Genomic DNA, 19,893 nt, shown 5'->3' on the forward strand with positions numbered 1-19,893 from the left:
ATACATTCGTTGAAACTTATAACCTACAGAGCATATACCGAGGATCAGATCATCAGTTGGGTATCACATGCTTATACCCGTACATGATGATCACTAGAAGTCTAATTCAACACTTTGGCCGGATATCTCCTCTTCCCAAAAGATCGGCCACACTTCCCCTTAGACGATCCCCTCGATTTCGTCCTGTTCCTACACCTCAATCCGCCCTTCCTCTACCTTTTCTTCGACAGATATCAATTCACGCTCCTAGTCCAGACAATGTGGCGGAACATAGAGAACCAGCCGGATACGAGATATCGCATCCCCCCGTAATCGCTCAAAGTGTTTCGCAGCAGGACTCGAATAATTCGAATTCAGATACCACGTCTGAAGCCACCTCCTCAACCACGGGTCTTGCCAACGCTACGTCTCTACCGGCACCCCCAGAAGGCAGTACTCCGTTTACATCGAGGCATCTGCAGCATCCGTTCGACACTCACGCTTTCGTGAGCTATTTGGAGAAGAATGAGATCAGTCGAGATAGCGCAAGGGCATTGATGGAAGCGGTCAGGGAAATGATCAAAAAGAGGGGCACGCAGACAGGAGAGAACATGGTCGGCAAAGAGGACGCGGAGAATGTGAGTGAATCTGTTTACGACCCTTGCTGATGTATACGCGCAGGCTGCGTACCTTTTCAATGCGGCTTTATCTGAACTACGGACAGAGTTAAGCGTGCAGGCGAGGAACGATGGATTAGCCCTTAAAGCTATGGCAGGAGCTATAAGGCGGGAAGTCGAGGGTCTGGAACAGAAGATGAAGGAGGATGTACAGGTACTCAAGCACGAGTGAGTCTGGGTATACTTCGCCTCGATCAGCCCACTTACATCTCGCTTACAGTATCGAGATGGATATGAACAACCGAAAGGCAGAGACGAGAACCGAGATGAAGGGGTTTGACATATATATTGAGGTAAGTACGAAGCTCATGCTATGTGGAGACTGTCTGACATCCTTGATAGGAAATCAACAACAAATTCACGATATCGCTGGGTGATCTTCGAACGGAGATTGAAAGTGTCAAATGGGATGCAACCAGACGAGCAATCTGTAAGTCATGATCGAGATCGACAACGCTAATATCGTTCAGCTATTATTATTCTTATCGTTGTTGCTACCATCGCCGTTTCAACTTTCCTCGCGACCGACGCCGAGCCGAAAGCCGATCCCAAAGCAAAAGTCGCGCCATCCCCACCGATGAAGGATATGGCAGTGAGCACAGATGATGAATCGATAGAGGAAGATCTGAAGACGTATACGGAGGAGAGACTGGACAAGTTGCTGTCGGATTCGGGAGTGGCGAGGATGGAAAGGAGAAGGTCGAAATCAAGGGAGCATGGCAATGATGAGAAGAAGAATCTGAACGTCGATAGAATATAGAACATCGCTCTGCATTGTAGTCATAGTCTTCCCAAACGGTCCTGTCCCGTCATGTATATGTTGTACAAGTATGGCAGCCCCAAAGCGGCACGTCCCGGTCATATTCACCCAGCCAGAAACGCAAGATGGGATGCGATCCGGTGTAGAATGACTAGTCTCTGCATAGTTTAGCTCGGGCGGTTATATGATGAGCGGCGCGCTTGAATAGGCTCGTCTGAGGATCGGCATTGAGGAGGCTACAAGACCGTTCCGTCTGGATGATGCGATCATCATTTATCTCGTCCCTATCTGCCTGTTCCCTCTCCACTTCGTCGTCTTCATCCGGTGTGATCCGCTCGTCAAGGCGAGGTGACTTTCGTAATCCTTGCAAACCCGCACGACGGTTGACGATCTCGGTAAGCTCCTCGACTCTCCGGGTGAGGGTGTCGTGTTTTATTACAGAGCTGACGTCCTCATGTTAAGAGAAGAGATCACCAGTGGAACGTTTCCAAACCTGACGGATAGCAAGGGGTATATCCCGTATCACGTGAAGCTCACCGACATCAGACCTGCCGAAGCTCTCCGTTAGACGGGGAGTCTTGATCATGGAAGGAACCCATTGGGAGATACCTTCTCTTGGATTCTCTTTAACGTTGTTGATCGTGGAAGTTGATTGGGTGGCACAGCTGGTCCTCTGAACATCCCAGGAGGCTCCGAAGAAGCATCCCGTTATGCTTGTCGACGTCTACACTCGGCGATTGCGACTCTCTCCCGCAAGCCATGGTTCATCCTGTCATTCGCAAGCAAGTCGATACAACGTTGAGTGATCTGTGACCACCGGGCGATATCGGATCGGTGAAGTTGACATGATCAACTTCCATGGAAGCGACAATGGGACTGATGGATAGGTGGACTTCTTGTTCCGTGAGTGCTCGATCAGCGACGACCCATACGCAGGGCGATCTCGTGTAAAGCCAAGACTCTCCCAACCGTACTCATGTGCATCCCCTCGGGCAGCCTCGTGACCCCACGGAACACGCAGTGACCTAGCTTGATTTTATCGTGAACTGTTGGTATGCGTTCAATGCTCGATTGATCACGTTCCTGGGATGTATATTTGGTGAGTATAATAATGGTCCAGAGGAAATCAGCCGAGAGAATGTTAGCTGTGTCGGCCTCAGGGGGGGCAAGGTACGGTAGGAGGCTGATGGATTGGCGGCCCACCTTCATTCACGATGAATACACAGGATAAAGGTGGGTGATTTCCATTGAGATGACTGTTCTGGGTGCTTGCTATGTTGACACATCTATCGTGACATGTAGAAGAGGTAAGCAAAGGTTAGAACGCTGATATGAAGATTGAATATCTCACTTACTAATCCAACCTACACCTATTACTCGGTCACAAGCCAGAAGACCTTGCGCCCTCATCCCCCCACCCAACACGACTGACTCGTCACAATCCCATCAATCACTCGATCTTTCGATATATATGTACACTCGCTACTTGTACATGTTATCCACACTTACACACACACACACACACACACACACACACACACACACACACACACACACACACACACACACACACACACACACACACACACACACACACACACACACACCAAACAACAAATCATGTAAACAAGGCTTCCTTCCTTTTTCTCTGTCCCCATCCATACATATCCTTCACCCATACGTATACAACCTCATATCCTCATTCTGCTATAATTCGCTATACTTTGCTATACTTTGCTATACTTTGCTATAGTTACCATCCAAATCACAACGCCATTTTGCATCATGCCTGCTTATCTTAACGGCCTCAAATCTGCTAACAAGACCCAATCGTTTTCGATAATCCTGTCTCCATTTCTCATTTCAAGGTGGTCAGACGCTTAGGCACGAGTGACCCAAGATTCCACCATACGTAAGTCTTCACTTTGGTCAATCTCGATGGTTGTCAGCTGAATCATTCGGTTTCTAGATCCTCTTATGATGGGATCTTCCAGTACAACCTCAAGCAGTTCAATGCGAAGAAGCGAAAACCCCAAGCTGTCAACGATGAGGTGATGAGACCCCTAGGCGATCGACTGGGATCGCTGCCTCTGTATGCATCCATCACACTCAAGGCTTTCGATAAACTGGAAGACCCCTCGGTCCGACTCGCTATCAAGAACTTCCTCAGGATCGATACGTCCCTGCTCAACCATCCGATCCATCCAGTTCCGGTAATCTTGATCAGTACTGATTGGAATGGGGAGAGTCTGTGTGGTGAGTCTACTCAAGACCAAACCGAATCATTTCATCGTGAAGCTAATGAGCAACATGTCGCTTTTTAGTTTTCACCATCCACGCTCGTTATGGCGATTTCTTCGCGCTGTACCAAACTCTCAGGGTCATCAAGAACAGCACAATCTCTTTCGATCCTTGGTCTGACGAAGCGCCGGTCAAACTCATCGAAGATGAGATCACTCCGGACAGAATCATGATAGATCATGATGATCCCTTTGTACTCAACGCCGTTCAAACCCACTTCCCTAACTCCCAGATCCGGTTCAGCAAACGATCCGTCCACCTTTCCTTGATCCACGACGCTCAGGGGCTATTGGCTCAACGACTCTTGTCCGAGTACCATAAATCATTCATCAAGTCCGTAGCATTCGGCTATGCGACACCACGGCTGGCAGCGAATGCCGAAAACAACGACCTCGTCGCTGTCATCCACCATGCCGTCCTGGAGAGCAACCATTCACGCTCCAGGTCATGACATGGATTACCTCCGCTACTGCGACAGGTTGGACTCGATATGATTGAGCATGCCACGTGAGTCCTTCTCTTTTCCACACAACATATCCACCGGAACGTTGACATGCTGATTCTCCCCGTCCAGCCCCGAATATTTGATCAACCCCATCCTCGCCGGTATTCTGGGTCACCCTGGTGGTTTCCATGTATGTGATGAGATCGGATGGACATTTTACGCCAATGGTGCGGCATCTGTCCACGAAGCAGACAGCTTGTCCTTGTCTAGCGAAGAGCGGGAATGGATCTGTAAACAGACTGGTTTAGATCGTTACTACGAAGTGCTCGACCAAAGGGAAAATGTAGGATCACTTTTGTTAGCCTGTATAACCGGATCGTTTGGTCGCTGACTGAATCGTCTCCAACAACTTCTAGTAATTCCTGTCATCAATTACGACGGTCCACGTTGCGAATGTGAGGTCAGCAAGTAACATCAAATATGCGCACACCAGTTTGCTGCCGACTGTTGGACATACAATGAAGAACCGAGCGAGAACGGTAATAAGGCAAACAAATTGGGACCGTGAGTGAATCCTTGTATTCATAATGTAGCGTTCAACTGATCGTCCCCTTTGTTGTGGTCGAAGGAGTGCAGCGTCATTCCCGGTTCTAGTCTTTGAGACTGGGAGATGGATTAGGTTGTATACTCAAGCTCAAAAGCCGAAAAGCAGATCTATTTTCAGCTAGTTTCGTCAGTCACCGCTGTACATATTCTCCTCCGTCTCTCCAGTACTTCTCTCATTTCCGACTTTCAACCATTTCATTCAATTTGGGTTCCTTCTCGTCTAATCGTATTTTCTCTACCTTTCAATCCTTTTCTGAACTCTTCCGACTCTTTCCCCACATTCATTTCAGATCAAACGCGTGGGCAGGTACGTAGACAATAACACTGCGATGCGATGCATATGGAGGAAGGTACTATAATACCAGCACGACGCGAGATAGCTTCTTGACGGTTTAAGCAATGTTGACGCGTTGTACACACCATATGGTCAGTTTGACGGATAAAGCCGAAACGAAGATAACTACCAACAATACCCACGATGTGACCTTTGTTGCACACCACTACTTTACTCATCGTTCTCATCCTTGACTGTCACATCATAGATCACAAACCCCATCATGACCCGCAATTATCCAGCTCGTGCACATGCTGCCAAAGTGGTAGCAGAGCTAGCCAAGCTCATTCCCGAGGCAGACCGTGGCAAGATGCACGGTATCTTCTTGCAGGCATCGCCAACGCTCTACCGAGACGATACTGATCGAGAGCTCCTGTTTCGTGAGTATACTTATCTACTAGTGTGAGAGAGCACTTGCTCATTATCGTGACGATCTAGACCAAGAAGCGAATTTCAACTACCTCTCCGGAGTGATCCATTCATCATGCTCTATCGCCGTTTTCTTCTCTCTTGCAACATCGAACATTTCTCATAACCTCTTTATCCCACCTGAAGACCCTGCAGAAACAATGTGGTCTGTACCTCCGCCTTCTCTAGAACAAGCAGAAGCCCTCTTCGATTCTGACAAGATACAATACACGACTTCGCTTCCTGCATTCCTGGAATCAGCTGTTCAATGCGCCCCAAACTCGGAAGTGATACTGCATACTTTGCCTAGTACTATGGAGTATCCAGCCCTCCCTAAAATCATTGAAGAGACGCAAGGCCCTACTCGGACTGCGGAGTACCTGCTTACGGCACTGCACATCGCAAGATTGACCAAAGACAGCTCAGAGATCGAGCTGATTAGAAAAGCCAACCAGATATCGAGTGGGGCTCACGAAGTGGTGATGAGAGAGCTGGGAAAGTTTGCGAGGGATAGAGAAGGTAGCAAAGGCAAAGAGAGCATTCGGACTGGGAAGGAGGGCTTGACTCAATGGGAGATCGAGTCTGAAGGAGATGCCGAAGCTGTCTTCGTGGCCAGCTGTAGGCGTATGGGGTGAGTTACAAACACCTCGTGAAGGCGGTGGTACTTACACAACATCTGCAGAGCCACTACTCAAGCCTACTTGCCTATCGTCGCTAGTGGCTCTAGGGCCAGCACACTACATTATGTGTGAGTGAGCTAATGGATTGGCGAGAGCATGGTCCGCTCATACATCGCATGCAGCTGCAACGACCGTTTGTTTCCCTCAACCTCCGTTCCGCGCCAGCCAGGTGACACCTCATTCACTCCTCCTCGACTCGCCCGTGGTTGCTGCGGCACGTTTGCTCCATCTCACTCGCACGTAATTTCTCCAACCGACTTCCATTCCAATGCGTTTACCCCGCAGGTCCTCCTCATCGACGCAGGCTGCGAATGGCAAGGGTATGCTTCGGATATCACCAGGACAATTCCGGTTGGAAATGGTGGGAGATTTACCAAAGAAGCGGGGGAGATATATGATCTGGTACTAAGGATGCAGCAGGTGATTTTCACCCTTCATCTGATGATATCATCACTAATTCATGTCGGATAGGAATGCGAAGCTCTGGTAAAGCCAGGTATCCATTGGGATAGGCTTCATCTTCACGCACATAAAGTGTTAATAGACGGATTTCTCCAGCTGGGGATATTCAAAGGAGATACAGAACAAATCTTGCAAAGTGGTGTGACTGCAGGCTTTTTCCCACATGGTCTGGGTAAGTGTTTACTTGGATGACTAACCCTCAATCAAGCTCACATCTACATTTGGCACAGGCCATTCGCTCGGTTTGGATGTCCACGATTCGCGACAATATCTCAAATCGGTTCATGAGGCATTGCCCGAGTCATCTCAACAGACACCGTCCAAGCTTTACGCGTATCTACGTATTCGACGACCTTTGGCTGAAGGCATGGTTCTCACCATTGAGCCAGGTTGCTATTTCGCTCCTCAGCTCATGGACGAACACGGTGTGTGGTCTAGCGAATTTGTTGACAAAGAAGTGCTAGAGAGATACGTGGGCGTGGGTGGGGTGAGGATTGAAGACGTCGTAGTCGTCACCAGTGGGGTTTGTGAGAATCTGACGACCATTGGTAGGGATAGAGAATGGATTGAAAAGGTGTGCTCGGGTGTTTCATGATCGAGCACTAAAGATGCGCTATCAGGCGTCGTAATTTGTGTTACTTCGTGTTATGCACACATTGATGTCCCTCGACATTGAAGCGAGTAGTGCCTCTGCACGTGATGCTGATCGCATCGATACTGATTGATTGCTTGACAAGGGCGTGATGTGAATTATATCATTCAGTACGCCCTTAAGCGAGGGTGGGGGAGTCAGAGGATCCGTTCCCTACCCACTCTAACTTCTTCATTTGCCTCCCAGCGTAACTCAACACTGATATATCAACAAAGAAAATTACAGTTGGAAAAGCTAAACCTCGTATCCATTGATACTTGTGTCACTACACCGTACCATGACATTCCAGTACTTCGACCATGGTGGAGAATATCGCCGCAACTGTTCTTCTGCAACACTGGTTCACTGTGGCTGTAAGTGTATTGCTGGGAGTTCTCATAAGACTCTTTATCAGATACCTCATGATCCTGAATGTGAGTCATGAGCGATCCCTTCAAAGAATAGCTTGTCGCTGACATGACCTGACTCAGCACGTCAAAGCTCTGCCCAGCATCCCGACTCTATTCTTTGGATTTGAGCCTGGTTTGCGAACGCGTCTCCCTCATATCCCTTGGATCTCTCCCGTAAACCGGTACACAGTATATGAGCCTTGGAAGAGTGAGTTGGCCCGAATTACTCTGTGAGTAGTCCTGATTTTAGTCGTATCGTGCACCAGAATATGAACGAGCCCGATCGGACCTAATAGCGTTCCCCTCCTTTCTGTCTCCTACCTCTGCGTATGTCACGTCATCGCCGACAACAGCTCATTTCATCAGCTCTAGGCCTCACCTTTCCCACAAGCCATTGCATATGCAGCGATACACCGGATTTGATGTGTTTGGTAAGACGCTCCTGTCTACACAAACTGGGCCGGAGCACAAACGACACTGGTCTGTCGTGAAGAGATGTTTTAGCGATCGACAGATGGCCAGTGTCTGGGATGCGATGCGATGGAGTCTGGATACTTTCATCGAAGAAGAAGTGAACCAAGGGGAAGATGGAGTGGTTGTTGATGAGGAGAGCGTACTCTTACAGATAATTCTGCCCCCTGTGAGTTGAGGTACGAAGGTGTGAGGTTCAAACGATGCTGACAAGCTCACAGTAGGTCATGCAAATGGTACCACTCCACAAGTGAGTATCTATGCCTGCTGTCGTTCCACGGTCTGAGCTTTCGTGTTACAGGCTACAACGATTTTGGCGAGCCCGGAAAGCTTTCCTCGAACACCTTGAACAGATGTACCTCGATAAGCGTGCCGAGCTTCGAGCAGAAGGTATCTCGTTCGATGTTGATAAGGTGGAAGACCAGGCTTCTAAAGACCTTCTTGGTGCTCTGGTCCACTCACAGCTCAATGTAGAACAGGAAGCGAGGTTGCAAAAGGGGGACGAGAAGGTGGCTGGATTGACGAAAAGTGAAATCATAGGAAATATGTGTGAGCTGCTCAACCGCAATAGCGCAATCTGTCACTGACCTGAAGTGGCCCTAGGGTTATTGATCTTGTGAGTGACCCGCTGTGATCGTCAACAAGATGTTCCTGACGCATACACATGACAGTGCCGGTCACGAAACTTCGGGACATACACTTGTTTTTGCAGTCGCTTACCTCGCGCTTTATCCGCATTGGCAAGAGAGCGTCTATAACGAGATCATCAACGCCTGCGGTGACGAGCAGCCTAGTGAGTTCACAGAAATACTCGATGAGACTGACCATGGGATTCAGCCTACAGCGACATGCATAAGCTTCCGTTAGCTTCGGCGGTATGCCTTGAGACCCTCCGACTGCGGGACATAGTCAGTACCATCATGAAAGAGGCTGTCACCGACGTGGTCGTTCCTTACACCTCCTGGGATTCGAAAGGTAATCTGTCACCACGCACCCATTTAGTCAAGAAGGGGTCTTTGTTCGTCGTGGACTCGTCGGCCACCAGCCTCAATCCGCATGCTTGGGGACCGCAGAGCATGGAATTCAATCCTCGCCGTCGCCTTGGCAGCACTCCCCCATTCACATCGTTCTCATTAGGTGCAAGACAATGTCTAGGCAAAAGATTTGCCGAAGTGGAGATGACGAGTTTCATTAGCGGCATCTGTAGAAACTTCAAGATCTTACCGGTCAGAGCGCATGAAGACGAATCATGGGAAGAGATGAAAGCTAGAATGATTGATAGCGCCACAGAGCAAAACAGCTTCCAACCGGGGAAGTTCTCTGTGCGCTTACAAAGGAGATAAGTATGTCAGTATGCATGTCAATGCACGATCAAATCCTCTTTACAAGAGTGTACATCGATACTAGTTTCGCAAGACCAAAGGACAAAAGAATGAGATTCGCGTGCCCGTTGGCACATTAGCCTGGATATCCACACTCAGACTATGCACAACGAAGCTTCGAGTAAACGTATGAGCAAGTATTAGATAGGTCAAGAGACTAGTATGACTAGATCGCACGGTACAGACGCGCCCTTCTGAAGCGGTTTTAAAACCGATGGAAAGCAAGCCTGGACCCGAACAATCACCTTCTGAGATACTCCTTGGAACGGTCTGCGTGTTGAAGGGATAGAGAGGAAAGAGGGAATTAGATTTGAGCAGAGATGCACCCATTGTAAAGTCTAGATTGAGAACATAGCATCGTAATCAGGTCGCGGAGTTGAAGCATATACATGCAATGCGGCTGAAGCTGGGGGGTGTTTATTACGTAAACGTCACTTCTCGTTTTTGAGACTTTCGTCAACCGCAAAAGTCGAAATGTGAACCCTTCATCTTTCACATCTACTTCTTCCATTCAACATATTCCAAACCCATTCTAGCATCATCACTCGCAATGTCATTCAGCAGCTCAAGCTCCATCGCTAGACGACAGCTGCATTCTTGTGCTATTCAACGCTCTCACATCGGCAAGGTACCAATCGCTGTACCCGCTTCAGTAACTCTCTCCCTTCCCCCCTCATCTCCCTCGAACCTCCCTCCAACATCTTCTTCATCTCAAAACCAACGCATATTCTCCGTTACCGGTCCTCTTGGATCCGCCTCGATACCCATCCCGCCTTCTGTCATTCTTACACCCCCTTCGTCAACCTCTCCCTCAATCTCTGTCTCCGTGCGCGATCCAACAGTCAAAACTCAACGAAGCGTTTGGGGCTTGACACGTACTCTCATCAGCAATGCCGTTACTGGCGTATCCACTGGCTTCAACCTCGAAGTCAGGCTGGTCGGTGTAGGATATAGAGCAGCAATTGAACCAATCCCTCCCGTCTTTCTCGAACTAGCCAAACAACGTAACCCCCTTTCTGCCGAATCCTTACCTCGCGAAAGATTGAACATCAAGCTCGGTTTCGCTCATCCAGTCCTCATTGATATACCTTCTGACATCAAAGCTACCGTCCCTGCACCAACAAAGATCGTCTTGAGTGGTACCGACAAGCAGGAGCTGGGTCAATTTGCAGCTACCATCAGGCAATGGAGAAAACCCGAGCCATATCGAGGAAAGGTGAGTTCAAATGTTTTTTCGAATCCCGCTGACCTTTTCCATCAGGGTATATTCGTCGGCGATGAGACTATCAAACTCAAGGAGATCAAGAAGAAGTAGACATATCATATCATGCATTCCATCATACAATCATTCCATCATTCTCCTTTCCCATCCATTCCAAAAAGCTTTCATGTTCGATCGATCCTCGTTTCCGTTGGCATCACAACCCAACAACCCTTGCCATAACTCAGAGACACCTCCATCCTCATTTCCTACAACCTGACCAGTCTCTGCGATGACATAATCCGTGATGCCGTTATGTCTGTGAACCGAAGCGAGTGCAGAGTGATAAGGCGGTTTATCGATATGCACCGAGATGACCTGGGATGCTCTGCACGCGATCAGCTTGAATCCTTCGAGGATATCACTCACTCAGGAAGATATAGCTCGACAACTGAAGTACCGTACAATCTTGGGATCGCTTGATAGCCTAAGGTGTGCGATTCCATCTCGTTGGCCGAAAGCTTACTCCCGCTGAAGCTAACATGCATATGATTAAAGCCGATCTTGAACACACCAAAGCGCTCACCTGTTCAAGGCACAGCTGGCTAATACAGCTCTCTCCCCAATTCTGATCAATTCATCGGCTCCACCTTGCGCTTCTATTTTCTCCTTCCATGCTCGAGAGAGACCAGTGGGATAGGATGATGGATTTTTGGTCTTCACATGACTGAGTAAACCTAGAGTGGTGCGATCCGAATTTTGCTCGCTTAATATATAAGTGTACCAGTCCTTCCGCACGTGACAGTCGTGAAGCGTTTCTCCGTCAAATCTGTCGAGATCCGAAGAAAGGACATCTCCATTGACGCCTAGAGTGATGAACTTGCTCGGAGCGGAAGACTCGCTCGTTGCAATCTTTTCGGATTGCCCAATTTCGATCAACCAAAAGCTTGGCGAGATTTGGCTGCAACCGATAACGGGGGGCCATTTGGCAAGGTCTGGGCCAAGAAATCCCATCCCATTACCGTAAATACTCCAAGATTCGCCTGATCCTAACTGCATCAGCGTATGAAGTCTGGATAGCCAAAAGCGGACGGAGACCACGAAGGCCTCCTTTGAGACCTGTCGGGAGTATACGTGGGGTCCGATGCCCTGGAAGGCGAGGTCTCGAATGGTTTCATCGAAGGAAGGTGAGTGGGGGATCATCGACGGAAACGGTGGGGTCTTGATGGGGATATTCCGTCCTGCATTGAGATTCGAGAGAAGATCTTCCAGAAAGTGTTTGCGAATGAACTGTAATCGATCAGAGGTTGTAGTTAAATTTTGATTGGTAATTGCGCCACGGTTGTGATGTTTGGTCGTGTCACCAGGCGATACGATCTTCGGCGTTGTCTGAACATGCTTGAGTGGCTGGAATTTGGCGATAAGCCGAGGCTTTGACATCGCCAGCCAAGCTTTACTGGATGAAGTTGAGGCTACATCATTGTGGGTTTTCCCATTCAATATTCTGCGATGCGAAGTTGAGGGTTTGACAGAGAGGTTGGGATGAGTAGAATCGACTTTCAGAATCTTGAGGTCTTCACGCGGTTGATCCTCATCGGTGAAATATGTCTTTGGATTAGTAGGTTGAGGAAGCGGATCGATTTTTCTCTTTCTGTTCACGGATTTTTGGGATGTTCCGCTTGGGTTGACTGGAGTGGACGAAGGTGGATCGAGTTCTTGAAGAGCAACAGTTTGTGAAGTCAGTGGAGGGGGGTCAATGTCGATGAGATTAGCAGATGAGCTTTGGTTTTCGAGGATCAGTTGTATCAGTGCGGTCTTAGTGAGCTTGGAGTAGTTGGGAGCTTTGAGCTATACAAGGTGGCGGACGGTCGCGTATGAGTGTAAGTACTGTAAGTACTGCGAGACTGGAAGATCGAGAGAAGTATTCACCTGTTTGCATATTGCTTTGAGATCGGATACCTTGAGCTTCTTGAGAGATTCTTGGGAATGCATGATGTATCTTTTGATCATTGCCATAATAGTAGCGGATGGGGATAAACAAGAGGAAGGAAAGAGGGAAAGACGATTGATAGATGACTTGTTCATATATGGATGCGATAACTTGTAAACAGTTGATGTCGTGTTACGTAATGAAGCTTTCTTTCGAATTAACAGATCAGCAGATTTACGAGTACAGTATACGAGTAGCATCAACAAATCTCGCTATCTACTCATTCTACATCTATATCACTGTTATCATTTATATCATCTATTACCACAGTCAAAGTGTACCTCATACTTCATCAATACACCCATGCTCATGCTACCCCTATGTCTTATCCCCCTTCCTATTCACACCGCCATCTTCTCTTAAATGATCTCCTTCATCAATATCCGGCTGATCCCTCGTCATCATGGGGGCAACGGTATCGCTTGTCTCATTCAAACACGAATAAACAGCATGATCGATCAATAGCGCTCGATACCATTCTTCTCAGAGGATGGGCAGGAGCCAGGGGACAATCTCAAGATCGTGAGGATCTCTCTCTTCAACAGTTCTCGCCAAAAGTGTTGAACGCGCTCACCATTGCTTTCTCTCCTGTCAGTCCTACAGCGGGCCGATGCCTTGCGTGTGAAACATCAGGACTTTCAAGTCATGGGGCGTCTGGGAGATGGTCAATACGGCTCAGTAAGTGAAAGCGACTCTTCTCAACCGCAGATTCACTTATCTACTCTTATGCAGGTGGATGCTGTTCAGTGTAAGCTGGATGGTCAAGTTTACGCTATGAAGACCATGCCCAAGCATACTATCAGACGAGCGGGTGCAGTGAGTCTCAAAGTCCGCACTCAATGTCCGGTCACTTAATGACCTCTTGATTAGCAAGTGTCGCTGGAATTGGAACGCCATATCCACATACTGGCGCACTCCTGTGCTGCTGCACCGATCCCAAAGCTGTTCGTCGCATTTCAATCCCAGGATTCGGTTTCTCTCGTCACATCATACGCCGCTTGTGGATCTCTTTGGGACCGTCTGTGTTCGCTGTCTGACGAAGAAGATCAAGCCGGCCATATGAGTGCATCCGAGATTCAGTGGTGGTCACCTCAGATGATCGTAGCCATACAATGGCTGCATGATCAGGGTTATGTCCACCGGTAAGATAGCCTCCCTAGTCTGGCGAAACTCTTGCTAACATCTACATCAGGGACATCAAACCACACAACTTCCTCATCACGGACCGCGGTCGGCTGTTGTTGACTGATTTCGGCTCGGCGGCTGAACTACACCAACCCAATCAGTCATCGCAAAGACCTTTCGTTTCTCGTGACCTTTGCTGTCTGCCTATAGGAACGCCCGATTACATTGCACCCGAAGTATTGCTATACGCGGAAGATGCATTCGTTCAGGCAGCGGATGAGGATAGAACCACACATGATCCCCTCGCGATTGGTTACGATCTCAGTATCGACTGGTGGAGTTTTGGAGCTACCATCTACGAGATGACTACCGGGAAAGGACCTTTCTGGGCTCCCACAATTCAACAGACTTACCTGTTGATCACTCAGTATGAGGTGAGTCCCTTCTATGGTTATCCTTTTGAGCTTTGCTGATCTTCGTGATCACGGATTACAGGGTAATCTTCAACTACCCGCCCCGTGTGATGAGGGAATTCGACAACTGTTACAAGGGTACGTATGGAATATCTTGTAAAAGAAGTGTTAATGTTCTTTCTGAACAGTCTGCTTCAGCTCCCGGATCAAAGGGTATCAGGAATGGAAACACTGATGACTTTTGATATGTATTGTGACGTGAAATGGGGTGACCTCGATCATTGTAAGTCGATCTAACTATCAGACCGATGCTGATCCCACAGTGTCTTCTCCAATAAGCCTCGGTCGGTTATCTCCCATTGATTTGCAGTCCCTTCCACCTAGCGATGAGACTCGCCTTTCAACATCTGAGTATACGTTCAATCATTTCTTCGATACCTCAGCTTCATACGATAGTTCATCCACTTCCACAACCACGAGGATGACGACCAGGGAACCCGATATGGCGTCTCTCGCCCGTTGGATTGGGTGGACATGGGAACCAGCTCCATCATCACTCCGATCGACCCAGCTTCCGGCAAACCTACAGCATACCAAGCACGTGCAATCCCCTTCCCTCGCTGATTTTGTGACACCTAAGCGGCCTAGTGCTACCCATACATCCCGTCACGAGGCATCCAGCATGACCAAACGCCCCATACCTGGGTCTCATGCTCGTTCAAGAGATATCTCTGATCGACAGGCCTTTGAAGATCTCGTTCACTGCGTTCAGAAAAGCGCACAGAAGCAGCTGAGCGCTAGGGCCGCAATCCCATGGAGGTCAGATCATTCGATATCGAAAGCAGCGGTACCACCTACGCCAACACCGTTATCTAGAGATACAAGCAAGATCGATCATCGTGTCATGATCCCCAAAAACCAGTCTCGGAATCGTTTCTCCACCCCATCTCTCATCTTATCTGACTTCTCAGAACGGCACTCCCTGATAAACAGCAACCTGAATGTGAGTTTGAACCTCTATCTCTGCTGTGATCGCCCGCATGCTTTGGGCTGATGCTAATCTATAATGATAGTTTCTCGAGCTGCGACTGCGAGATATGAAGCGTCGCCTTGATGGACATAAAGGCTAAGAACCATCAATTTAATCGCTCGACATCACTCGAATGGCGAATCGCGACGGGTGACCTAAACAAAGACATCTTCCCCCCTACATGAATGAATATGCCGAGATTTATCGGATGCTTTGTCTGAATACTTGTTTGATTTTCAACGTGCTTGTAATCATAATAACATACTACATATAATCTGTACATGCATTCTATGCATTTCAAGCAGACATATATTGTCTCAACATCATCATTGTACATCAACTCAACCCAAGCATTGAAGACATTGATCAGTGGTACGCAAAGCTGACAAGGGCCGAGAACCGTCGACAACGGGAGAAACACATAGAGACAACTTTCTTCCAAACTCCTTCCAGAAGGCTTGGTATTCAAACAAAGGCCATGATTTGCGTATGTTATGTGCATTTCCGGGTAGCCTCCTGAAGAAAACCCAGATATGCAGGCTTGAGGGTGTCACTGTAGATCTTCTGCTACCAATCTTGTTGCATCAACTAATCTCATATCAACCCAATATCACTCCTCATTCTTCTATGCATCAACTCTCTGGGAACCCACCACTGCAAACTAAGGTGACTGGTACTGCTTTAACTAGTGGTGAACGAATCTGGTCCAAACCCAGTGGCAAGTCCCTGCGCTTCATAAGCAATAAGCAAACTTGCCTAGCCCAAGCTGAGTACTACAGGAATGTTTATCCTAATCTGTATCTGCTTGGATCTTTACACTCACTTTGAACCTGCCTTCATAGTTATTGCACATAACTCTGTCAAATTTGACAAAAGCGCAACTTGTCAAATTAGCCTCATCCTATCCTATTCTATCCCCATCTTGTCCTGTCAAATATCACCCTACCTGTCAAACGCTGTTGAACTTGATCATTCAACTTGGCGGAAGATACCAATGATGGAGGTGGAAGGTATAAGGTGGTTATCATAGAAGGTTCTGAAAACTATGCTGCTTGGTCTATCTTGGTCAAAACTTGTCTTATCATGAAAGGGGGTTTGAGTCTTCACTCTTGTCAAGTCTGATACCCCTGCCCCTGCCGCCATTGAACAAGCTGCCAAAGCTTGTGCAATCATACTCCAATTGCTCCCTCCTACTGTCCTAATAGGTTTATCATCTGCTTCACTTGATCTCCACAACCCTGTCGAAGTATATGAGATGCATCTATATTATGTATAAATATGTATATGATAAACCGATGTGTGCAAGGAAAGAAAAGAAAGAAAAGAAGATACTAGAGTACAAGATAAATATATATGAATATCAAGTGAAGTAGTGTCCAGTGTGCAGCGCACCAACCCCTAGTCAACTAGGGGTTGAAACCTAGGGGATGAAACATAATGGAGTGAGGCTCTGCCACACTGACTCTGACCCCTATAGAAACCCTCACTGTGTACCGTATATACAAGACCCCTACAGTTGTATGGGTGTGGCGATAGATCATTTATTCTGTCAAAATCAATGTTGAGTAATATGATTGCATGTTAAGTAAAAGAGTAGAAGAGAGAAGAGATAAAAACGAAATTCAGCTAGTATAACTGTATCTACAGGGTTGCCATGAACTGGGTATCATAAATAGGGATTAACCGGCTTAATTAACCGGTAAATAGAGCACTCATTCCAACAATCAAAAGGTTTTATCCATACAATAGTCCCACCTGGTTCACATGCTCAAAATGGAGTTGAAAGAGTACATTTAACCATTATGAATGGTGTCAGAACTCTCCTGTGTCAAACTGGTCTTCCTCCATCATTCTGGGCAGAAGCAGCACATTACATTGTGTGTTCAAGAAACTGCTCACCATCTGGTCCAAACAAGGAGATCCCGTTTGAGCTGTGGTTTGGCAAGAAGCTCAAGTTTGACAGGTTAAGAAGTTTTGGTGAAAAGATCTTATTCCATGACCACACCAACACAGACAAGCTTAAACCACGATATAAAGAAGGCCAATTCATGGGGTACAATGATACAAACAGCACCTCAAGTTATCGGATATTTGACACTCAAGATAGGAAAATCATAATCTCAAGAGATACTGTCTTGTCAAAAAATGAACTCAAAGATGTCAAATTGGAGAATAACCCACCGGAATTGGAGGATGTACCTATCACAGATGATACTAGGAATGACAAATTCACCATCATACCTGCTGAAATCAAGAATGAACGCCTTCAAATTGATCAAATTGGTCAAAATCTTAAAAATGTCCAAACTGGTCAAATTGGTCAAATTGGTCCAAACGGTCAAAATGGTGCTCAAAGACTGTCAAGCTCCGGTCAAAACCTACAACCAGTGTCCAGTGAGGCATCAAGCAGCTCCAATGATGATACCAGCAACTCAAACCATGAGTCTAGCGCATCAAACAACGATAATCATGACAATTTTGACAATTTTGACACATTTGACACATCAAATGGAGATAACAATAATTTTGACAAAGTGTCAAATTCTGGAGTTGACACCAATTCTGAAAGTTCTGAAGATCCAATGGCAATTACGGATGACCCTGGTACCTGGGGTGCAGGTAACATTGCCCTAGCCAATGCTGCCTTGTCAACAGACACTCCTCAAACCTTCAAACAAGAGGTTAACTCAGGCGAGGGGGAGCATTGGAAATCTGCAATGAAGGATGAACTTAGCAAGATGGAGAAATACAAGGTGTGGAGAGTTGTCAAACGATTACCCAACATTCGCACACTCAAAGCTAAATGGGTATACACCAGGAAGATAGATGGTGAAACCGGTCAACCATCTAAATACAAAGCTAGATGGGTTGCCAAAGGTTTTGCTCAACTTGCAGGAATTGACTTCAATGAGCTTCATGCTGCTGTTGCTCATAAAGACTCACATAGAGTGTTTTTGGCACTGGTCAATTACTTCAACCTAGAATGTGATCAAGTTGACATCATTGCTGCTTTCCTCAAAGGTATCTTGGAGGAAACAATCTATCTGGAACCTCCTGAAGGTAGCGACACCCCAGCAGACTGTTGTCTCCTTCTTCTCAAATCACTCTATGGACTCTAAATGCATGTTAAGTAAAAGAGTGAAAAAGAGAAGAAATAAGGAGATAGAAGCGAAAGTTAATTAACTAATAGTGTATCTACAAGGTGCCTTTAACTGGGTATCATAAATAAGGGATAACCGGCTAAGTTAACCGGTAAATAGAGCACTTATTCCGACATGATGAGCTGTCAAAGATGGAAAAGTATTGAGTTTGGAAGGTTGTACCAAGGGAACAAGCCAAAGGTAGAACTCTGAAAGCACGATGGGTCTACACCAGGAAGGTATATGGTGAAACTGGTAAACCAGCCGCTTATAAAGCTAGATGGGTGGCTAAGGGATACTCTCAAGTTGCTGGAATAGATTACAATGAGGTCTTTGCTGCAGTCGCTCATAAGGATTCACATCGAGTGTTCCTTGCCTTGGTCAATTAATTCAACCTCAACTGTATACAAACAGACATCATCGCTGCTTTCTTGAAAGGTGGACTGGAGGAAGAGATTTATCTGGAACCACCTGAAGGAAGTGGTATTCCTGCAAACATGGTACTCCTCCTGCAAAAGTCATTATATGGCCTAAAACAATCACCTCAATGCTTCAACATAGAATTTGACAAGTAGTTAAGGGAACAAGGATTGATCCCAACCAGGGCAGATCCCTGTCTATATGTTAGAGGACGTGAGGGGGAACTGCTCATGTTGAGTGTTCATGTGGATGATACTCTTACTGCAGGTAACTTAACTCCAGCTCTCAACAAGTTTAGGAAGGATCTTCACAACAAGTTTGAATGTGACAACTCTGGCAATGCTGTCTACTTCCTTGGCTTTAACATTCATCGGAATAGAGAACAGCGCAAGCTCTATATCTCTCAAGAACACTATCTGGAAGCCTTACTGGATTGCTTTGACATGTCCAACTGCAACCCTAGTTGATCACCCCTGCCAACCGGATTCAAAGCGATACCTGCAACTGATCAAGAACATGAGCAAGCACGTCATCTACCATATGTTCAGGTAGTTGGTTCCTTCCTCTATACCTCCACCATTAGTCGACCTGATCTGGCACATGCTGCTGTCATGGTATCTCAGCAAACGGAACTCGGACCACTGGAAAGCTGCCAAACACTGCCTTAGGTATATCAGAGGTACCACCAACCTACATTTAACCTTTGATGCTGAATCAAGCAAACAAGTTGCTCTTGGATATGTGGATGCGGACTGGGGTGGACATCTGGATACTAGACGATCTACCACTGGCTACATATTCAAGGTGTATGGTGGGATAGTAGCTTGGAAGAGTTGAAGGCAACCAACTGTTGCTTTGTCTACAACTGAGGCAGAGTACATGGCTTCAGCAGGTGCCACTTGTCAAGCTGTATGGTTAAGGTTACTCTTGGAAGATCTCCAATTTGGTTTAGGCAATGATCCCTTCCCACTCTACAATGACAACATGGGCGCCATCTCCCTTGCGAAGAACCCGATCAACCATGAAAA

General features: G+C 47.0%; 7 protein-coding genes across 7 annotated transcripts; 6 read left to right on the top strand and 1 right to left on the bottom strand.

Annotated features, from left to right (window-relative positions):
- Window positions 1-86: 86 nt before the first annotated feature.
- I302_108971 (uncharacterized protein) lies at window positions 87-1,416 on the top strand (the record flags this gene model as incomplete). Its single annotated transcript, XM_065870768.1, has 5 exons — window positions 87-617; window positions 661-824; window positions 877-949; window positions 999-1,086; window positions 1,211-1,416. 5 exons carry the CDS (start codon window positions 87-89, stop codon window positions 1,414-1,416), a joined length of 1,062 nt encoding a protein of 353 aa, XP_065726840.1.
- Window positions 1,417-3,201: 1,785 nt separating this feature from the next.
- I302_108972 (uncharacterized protein) lies at window positions 3,202-4,168 on the top strand (the record flags this gene model as incomplete). Its single annotated transcript, XM_019194698.1, has 3 exons — window positions 3,202-3,284; window positions 3,386-3,672; window positions 3,741-4,168. The coding sequence occupies 3 exons, from the start codon at window positions 3,202-3,204 to the stop codon at window positions 4,166-4,168; spliced, it is 798 nt and encodes a 265-aa protein (XP_019043534.1).
- Window positions 4,169-5,325: 1,157 nt separating this feature from the next.
- Window positions 5,326-7,247, top strand: I302_108973 (uncharacterized protein; the record flags this gene model as incomplete). The annotated part of the gene is made up of 6 exons (XM_019194699.1): window positions 5,326-5,482; window positions 5,541-6,141; window positions 6,193-6,258; window positions 6,313-6,610; window positions 6,662-6,824; window positions 6,883-7,247. 6 exons carry the CDS (start codon window positions 5,326-5,328, stop codon window positions 7,245-7,247), a joined length of 1,650 nt encoding a protein of 549 aa, XP_019043535.1.
- A 356-nt stretch (window positions 7,248-7,603) lies between these two features.
- I302_108974 (uncharacterized protein) lies at window positions 7,604-9,507 on the top strand (the record flags this gene model as incomplete). Its single annotated transcript, XM_065870769.1, has 9 exons — window positions 7,604-7,717; window positions 7,775-7,901; window positions 7,960-8,020; window positions 8,066-8,333; window positions 8,389-8,414; window positions 8,466-8,713; window positions 8,768-8,780; window positions 8,836-8,957; window positions 9,002-9,507. The coding sequence occupies 9 exons, from the start codon at window positions 7,604-7,606 to the stop codon at window positions 9,505-9,507; spliced, it is 1,485 nt and encodes a 494-aa protein (XP_065726841.1).
- Window positions 9,508-10,096: 589 nt separating this feature from the next.
- Window positions 10,097-10,861, top strand: I302_108975 (mitochondrial 54S ribosomal protein uL6m; the record flags this gene model as incomplete). Its single annotated transcript, XM_019194701.1, has 2 exons — window positions 10,097-10,762; window positions 10,808-10,861. The coding sequence occupies 2 exons, from the start codon at window positions 10,097-10,099 to the stop codon at window positions 10,859-10,861; spliced, it is 720 nt and encodes a 239-aa protein (XP_019043537.1).
- Window positions 10,862-10,891: 30 nt separating this feature from the next.
- On the bottom strand, window positions 10,892-12,739 carry I302_108976 (uncharacterized protein; the record flags this gene model as incomplete). Its single annotated transcript, XM_065870770.1, has 4 exons — window positions 10,892-11,066; window positions 11,177-11,284; window positions 11,334-12,595; window positions 12,677-12,739. The coding sequence occupies 4 exons, from the start codon at window positions 12,737-12,739 to the stop codon at window positions 10,892-10,894; spliced, it is 1,608 nt and encodes a 535-aa protein (XP_065726842.1).
- Window positions 12,740-13,057: 318 nt separating this feature from the next.
- On the top strand, window positions 13,058-15,405 carry I302_108977 (uncharacterized protein; the record flags this gene model as incomplete). The annotated part of the gene is made up of 8 exons (XM_019194703.2): window positions 13,058-13,259; window positions 13,333-13,415; window positions 13,470-13,553; window positions 13,608-13,879; window positions 13,930-14,296; window positions 14,358-14,413; window positions 14,615-15,278; window positions 15,349-15,405. 8 exons carry the CDS (start codon window positions 13,058-13,060, stop codon window positions 15,403-15,405), a joined length of 1,785 nt encoding a protein of 594 aa, XP_019043539.2.
- Window positions 15,406-19,893: the final 4,488 nt, after the last annotated feature.

This window comes from Kwoniella bestiolae, chromosome 8, assembly GCF_000512585.2.
Source record: "Kwoniella bestiolae CBS 10118 chromosome 8, complete sequence".
Classification (NCBI taxonomy): Eukaryota; Fungi; Basidiomycota; class Tremellomycetes; order Tremellales; family Cryptococcaceae; genus Kwoniella; species Kwoniella bestiolae.